At 39.7% G+C, this 7,286-nt stretch overlaps 1 protein-coding gene across 2 annotated transcripts in view; it reads right to left on the reverse strand.

Moving 5' to 3' along the window:
* LOC122064357 (putative nitric oxide synthase) overlaps positions 1–7,286 on the reverse strand; it is a gene marked incomplete at its 3' end in the record, with an annotated part of 23,134 nt that overhangs the window by 7,984 nt on the left and 7,864 nt on the right. For both annotated transcript variants that reach the window (XM_042628075.1, XM_042628074.1), the window contains 1 exon segment: positions 3,873–3,893. In XM_042628075.1, coding sequence (XP_042484009.1) covers positions 3,873–3,893 — 21 coding nt within the window.

Raw genomic sequence — 7,286 nt, forward strand, 5'->3', positions numbered from 1 at the left:
GGAAGGACACACGATGATGTTTACCCAACTCACATGTCTCACACTCTAACCTAGGGACAGACTTAAAACTAGGAAATAAAAGTTGTAACCTAAAAAGCAACAAATGACCTAAACGACAGTGCCATTGGAAAGGAGTCATGTCCCCAACAGCCGTAGCAGCAGCAGAAGGAGGACAGCCGTTGTTGAGATAGTATAACCCATCCTTTACACGCCCTCCACCAATCGTCTTCCTCGTGTGAAGATCCTGAAAAACACAGTAAGAAGGAAAGAATGTCACTGAGCAATTTAAATGAACTGGTTAATTCACTTACAGAGAGAAGACTTAATGAAAATTGAAGAACATGTAAGACAAAAGATAAATTAATGGATGGGGTAGGTGAAATAGTACCATGTCCAAGGACTGGTGTGGAAGCACCATTAGCAAGGATAATAGAATTGGAACCGTTATTAGTAGAAAAATTCTTAAAAAGTGATGACTTACCGGTCATATGGGCAGAGGCACCTGAATCAATGATCCAAGGAGTAGATGTAGTAGTAAGAAGGGTTGAGGTACCTGTGTGGGCTAGGGTAGCAGCAGATATAGATGCACCATTAGATGTATTAGAGGATGCCTCAGGAGTGTGCAAGCGTCGGAGCAACTGATTGATGTTATCACACAGACCGGTAGCTGAATCTCCTGAAGAAGGTGTTGGTTTAGGATCAACTGGAGCCATTGTGTCAGTACCATCGTCTGACACTGCATCATTAGCTAACTGTGTTGCCCACTCTGGCTTGCCATGCTTTTCCCAACAAGTCTCAATAATATGGTTGTGCTTTCCACAAAAAGTACACTGGCGAGCTGTATGATCAGAGGGTTGTCCACCAGATCCTCGACCAGCCGACCCACGACCTCCTCCACAACCTCGACCATGTCCACGGTTGGCATGGAAGGCAGAACTATCTTTGGAAGACTGGTCAGGTTTTGTAGAAGAGGTAATTCGCTGCAGTCGTGAGTATGTATCATTCAGAGTAGCACAGTATCCCCTATAAGTAAGTGACCCGTCACGGCCTTCAAGTCATTGTTCAAACCAGTCAAGAATTTGGAGACGAAGAACTCGTTACGCTAAGCCTTCAATTTGTCAATGTCAGTGGTCAAGGGTTGAAAGACACTCTGAAAGTACTGTAATATTCGGAAAGTGGCTTGTCTGACTGATGAAACTGAAATAGTTTTTCATAGATATCATAGATACGGGTCATGTTCTTCTCCGGAGAGTAGGTCTCCTTCAAGTCATTCCACCCTCCCTTGGTAGTAAAATGAAACATAACATTGGCAGTGATATCTGGTTCTATACTGTTCCATAACCAAATTAAGATTAATGCATTCTCTTTCTGCCATTGAGTATAACCAGTGTCAGATTCTTTGGGAGGATCAGAGGTGGTGTAATCAAACTTATCCTTTGCCATTAGATAAACCTTGACTGACTGAGCCCAAAGAAGGTAATTCGAGCTTCCCTTAAGCTTGATAGATGTAATTTGGACATTCACATTGTCCGATGCAGAGGAGGTAGAGGTAGGGGTAGTAGTAGTTTTGTTCTCAGCCATGAGAGCAAGGAATAGTGACAAGCAAGTAGTGCAAAGACAACCAAATAAGAAGGACTCACCAACCAGATCTGATAAACAGCAGACAAGTAGCAATCAGACCCCAAGAAACTGAAAAAAAATTCCAGCCGATAGGAGCTGCTGGCAGGGTAAGGTCGAATGGAATGGGAGCAACAAAAGAGGCTCCAAAAGCCTAGTAGTTTATGTAGATAAGTAGTAAACAGCAGCACATTCAACCGTGAAGCAGTAGAGGCTTCACACATAGGGCGGCAGTCACAAACACATCAGAAATAGGGGCGGCGGCCATTAAAAAACTGCAGAAATAGGAATCGGCTTTAGCGATTTTAGGGAATCAAGTCTGAATCCATGCAGCAGTGGTAGGGTCGCCTGATTGTGCTTATATCATTATAATCAGGCCAAAAAATCAGAGTAGCAGCTGCAATAGGTGGCTGCGCACCAAAGAGGAGTAGCGCAAGGTAGAGATCAGCAGAGAGTGTTGACCTAAAACCTTGATTTGATAACAGAAGCTCTGATACCATGTTACAATCCCAGATTCCTGTAACCAAACCAGTAAAACCAGAAGAAGAGAGGAAGAAAAGAGACAAAGAAAGAGAAGAGAGAAAGGAGAAACCACAGACACCCTCAAAGAGAGAGCAACCTGCGATCTGTCCAGAATGGGCTGATCGCAGGTCTTCTCTATGTGTACATATCAAAAATATGAAAAGGAAAGTCACAAAAATACCCCCCAACATAACCATAATCCTAAAGAAGCAAAGCAGGTCCGATAGGACAAGTATGCCCCTATCGGACCTGTCCAGATAGTGCTAATCCCTTATCGGGAGGGATTAGCGCTGTTCTGAAACAGCGACAAACACAACAAGAATAATAACAAATAAAAAAAGGAAACTAACCTAAACAAGACTCGATTTATAGGAACCAAATCCAGCCCAACCATTACTATATATATATATATATATATACAAAGGACAAATGTTTTCTGTTTAGAAGCGGTGGAACTAGCACCTTCCGCTCTCTGTCTCTCTCCGATGAACATCAAATGACCTCTTTGCCCAGAGGAGAGAGCAGAGAGCGGCAGGTGCTAGCACCCTCTGCTCCTGGACACAGAACACTCGCCCTAATGAAAATAAGGAAATAAAATCCAAACAGAATCTGGCATGAACAGTACCACGTGAACAGTACACATGCTAGGCCTAAACCAGAAAAATAGTTCAGATTGAACCAGAGCAACCCAACCCAACTCGCAGGAACTGGTTTTCTTTCTCCTTTCTAGCAGTATACTGCATCACTAGTGCTGTACTGCATCAAACCTCCAATAATCCCCACCCATTCAACCCAGGAGACCAAAACACTGACAGGTTAAAGAAACCAATACAAATGCCCCAGCTTCCAGAGCGTAAATTGAACCACTTGACTTGAGAGTGGATAATTCTTTGGAGGATATATTGAAAATGAACTAGCTTACCAATGTGTCCAGAATATAGAACTCCAAGAAACATAAAGCACTTCTTGGCAAAATATATTTACCATATTCTTATGCATATTTGGCTAATAAATTACTTGAAAAAATAATGGCATACTATTTTGTTGCGCATGTTTAAATTTCCATGTGAGCCCCAAGGCCCTTGCATCTACAACCTAGCATATGCACATGCCCAGGCATGGACACCTTGCCATAGAGAATCATGTGAACAAGCATATGCAACCATAAGAGAAGAAAAAGGAATTGTATTCCCATTGCAACTTTCATCCTAAGAATCAACCCTTTCTCCTAAAAATGAAAAATCCAGTGAAAACTACTAAAAGTTTTGTTTTTCACCTTAAGACTACTAGTAAAATTCCGATGCTAAGTCGCTAACTAACAAAAGTTGAAATACAAAACGAACACTCCCAGTCAAATAAAGCTAAAAGTATACAGTAAACTAACCTCAGATGATGGAGATTGCAGGAGCAAACAAGTGCTAGATGTGGCACAACAATTGCAAAAAGAGAAATGATACGATTTGCATGAACCAAAAAAAAAAGAGAAAGAAAGAAAACAATCATATGATATTAAGAGTCAAAACACCACATCTTTACGTAAAACACTAAAACAAATAAAATCTCTTCCTTTATCCACACAATGAAGCCATGTAAAATCTCTTCCTTTACTCACACCATGAGGCCAATAGTGCCATGACATCTCAGGGAAACAATACACCAGCAAGAATCATAATTTATTGACAAAAAATACTTGATACATTAACTTCAAGCTTTGCAATTCAGGACCTACTAACCAGGATGTAAACGTCCCGCCCCTGCACAGAAAATTTTACTGTCAGTACTCAGTACCCTTCTATCAGAGTGATACTGTTTCATGCCAAAATAAAGAGAGAACAACAGCAAGCCATCATAACTAAGATAAGACAAATCATGAGATTCGTGAATCCTGGTCCTAAGTAAGGAAAAGAAAAAGTGACTGAAACCTAAAATATAACTAAAAGGGCTGATCGCCACAAATGATAAAATTGATGGAAGACAGTCTCGTGGTGATCATTAAGAATTTAAATACCAGGAATAAGTTTGGATTGACTTTATTCAAAAAAAATAAAAAAACCAATACTTTCTCAAGCTTTTTCTTAAGATTATTTAGATACCACTGAGGAAATAAACCAAGTAAAAGTCAATATGCAACTCATAAAACCTGCCATTCCTGGCTACTCAATGTTGCCTCATATGTGAGATTTGGACAACATGAATTTCAGAAATGTTTGAAGTGATCTCCTTCACATTACAATGACCATTCTATCCACAAAATCTCACTAATGACAGCAATAGTTTGAAGTCTTCAGAGAAACTACTTTTATACCTCATCAAAGAGCCAGAGCTTCAACAGTTATTTTCACCAATGTCATCAAAATAACAATTCCAGTCTACTGCATCCATTATTAGAATTGTTCAATGTCAGTTATAACCTTGAGATGGGGAAGAATCCACCAATCGGTGGATGGCTGTGCCATTCTAGAACAAAGAAGTCCACAGCTGAAATCTAGACACGAAGATCTAATGTTTGCTGCAAATATGATCATTTCAGAAGTCAGAGGTCAAGTCTAACCTTGCTGTTTGAAGGCATAACTGTAATGCGGTTCTACGTCACCTAAGGAATTAGGGATTTAGTAGACCAAAGGAAATTCCAGAATCGCAGTGATTAGGAACCCAAAATAGAAACCAGAACTTCCCAAAATAGCAGTTAAGTTAAGGAATAGTGACTGAATTGAGATTAGAATCAAAGATAGAAATAGAAAGTAGATAGTAACTAAATTGAAATCAGAATTAGAAACTGAGGTGAAAAACAAAGAAATAACTGATGAAACAAATAATCAGTAATTATCCAGCAACCACAGGTGAAGAAAAGGTTCCAGGAAACTGAAAACAAGAGCAACGGAACATCAGGAAACTTCAGAAATCGAATGGCTGGATGAATATACTGATTGTTCTTGAAGGTTCAGATCAACAGATCAGTCAACAATAATATCCAGGTTATAAACAAATCTGAGAGACTGTCAGAGAAACAGGATATCAATCGAGTGTTAGATAAATAACCAGCAGAATAAGACTCAACAGAACTGTAGTTCAGCAAACAGACAAAACCAGAGAAGAATAGAATTTACCAGACACAGGGAAGAGAGAACAGAAACTGCCCTCAATCGACTGGATGAAGAAAAAAAGGAAAAAGATAAAGGAGAGAAAAGAAAAAGGATATGACCTTGAAATCACCACCAAAGGCCTCGATTGGAATGGCCACCAATCAACCTGCTGAATCATCACAACAGGGTTTGAAATGAATCATGACAGGACCAAGTTCTGACTTCTGAATCAACACTGAACAAAACAAAGTCTGAAGCCAAATCTCATTAGCTCAAAATGTGTGGGAAGCTGTGAACCAACAACAACAACAACTCAGCCTTATCCCCACTAAATGGGATCAGCTACACGGATCTGAACACAGGCAGCAAAAGAAAAATAGACGTAAAAATCAGTAAAAACACACCCAATGGGGTCGGCTATATGGATTCTAGCCCTCCAATCGGATCTATTCGAGGTCATACTTGGGACAAGACCTAAACTATGCATGTCTTCCCTCACAACTTCTCCTACTGTCCTAAACTCTTTTAGCTCCTTCAATCTGAATCAGATCACTCCTCCTTACTGGCACATCCCCATGCCTCCATTTAACATGGCCATACCACCTCAAATGACTTTCTTGAATCTTATCATGAATCGGGGCAACACCCAAATCAGCCCCAAAATTGGCATTCCTTATATTATCTTTCCTAGTTTTGCTGCAAATCCATCTCAACACCTTCATCTCCATTAAACATATCTTATCGGTATGACCCTTCTTAACCGCCCAGCATTATGCCTTGTACATTATAGCCAGTCTAACAACTGTCCTATAGAACTTTCGTTTCAGCTTTAAGGTCGGTCACACAACACCCCAAATGCACCTCTCTACTTCATCCATCCCACTTTAATCATCTGCGAAGAATCATTCTCTAGATCACCTTCTTTATTTATGAGATTGACCCCAAATATTTAAAATGATCACTTTGCAGTACCTCACTCTCCTCAATCTTCACCATTTCATTATCCATCATAGAGTGACTAAAGTTACACAACATATAATCCGTCTTCGTTCTACTTAATTTAAATCTCTTGATTCCAAGGTTGATCTTCATAGCTCCAGCTTAATATTAATTGCAGCTTTTGTCTCGTCCACCAAAACAATATCATCAGCAAAGAGCATACACCACGGAACCTCGTCTTGAATGTTCTTAATTAAATCATCCATGATAAGCACAAACAAATAAGGGCTTAAAGCAGATCCTTGATGTAATCCAATTGATATTGGGAATTCACTACTTCGCCCTCCCATGGTTTTCACGCTAGTCACCGCGTCCTCGTACATATCTTTAATTGTATCTACTTATTTACTCGATACCCTTCTATTCTCTAGTAAATGCTAGATTAGCCTTTATGGGAGGCTGTGAACCATTCTCTTTATTTATAGCTTTAAGGATATTAAAGTGTACCGTGGGATAATATTGAGTTGTAATTAGTTAGTTATTTTACTTAGCTATCCACCTTTATAGTAATTAGACCTAAGCCTCTTAGTAGGTTTCATACCAAGAGTTAATTACTTGATGACATAATATGAGGGGCTAGACCATGATAGAAGTTATTCAAGTCTTATCGTGCTTCTAGCTCACCTTTCTCTTCTCCATCGTGTTCAATGCACTTCTCTTTTCTTCCTCTTTCTCTTATAGGTGCTGGTTTATAGGTTCGGCATATTGTAACATGGTATCAGAGCCTTGTTAACCAATTCCTATTTTTTCCCTGGCTTGAAAGTCCTTTGAGGTCTTTCCCTTCTGGTTTGCAGCAACCTATGCTGCCATATCTGCTATATAGAACCTTAGGCCTTAGCTTGAAACTACATGAAAATAAATAAAGGTGTCCTCTACGTATATTGCCTATTGTTTCCCCTTTGTTTCGAGCACAATGGAAGATGGACCTATCTCGCTGCTATCAGCTATATGAAGGCTATCATGTGCCGCAGTAAGTCCTGGTGATTTCAGGTTTGAGTTTTCCTGTAAAAATTAACTGACTACATAAGCCTATAGCACCCTTTTATTTATTTATTTTTTTTTTGG

This window comes from Macadamia integrifolia, unplaced genomic scaffold (genome assembly GCF_013358625.1).
Source record: "Macadamia integrifolia cultivar HAES 741 unplaced genomic scaffold, SCU_Mint_v3 scaffold1623, whole genome shotgun sequence".
In the NCBI taxonomy this organism is placed as follows: Eukaryota; Viridiplantae; Streptophyta; class Magnoliopsida; order Proteales; family Proteaceae; genus Macadamia; species Macadamia integrifolia.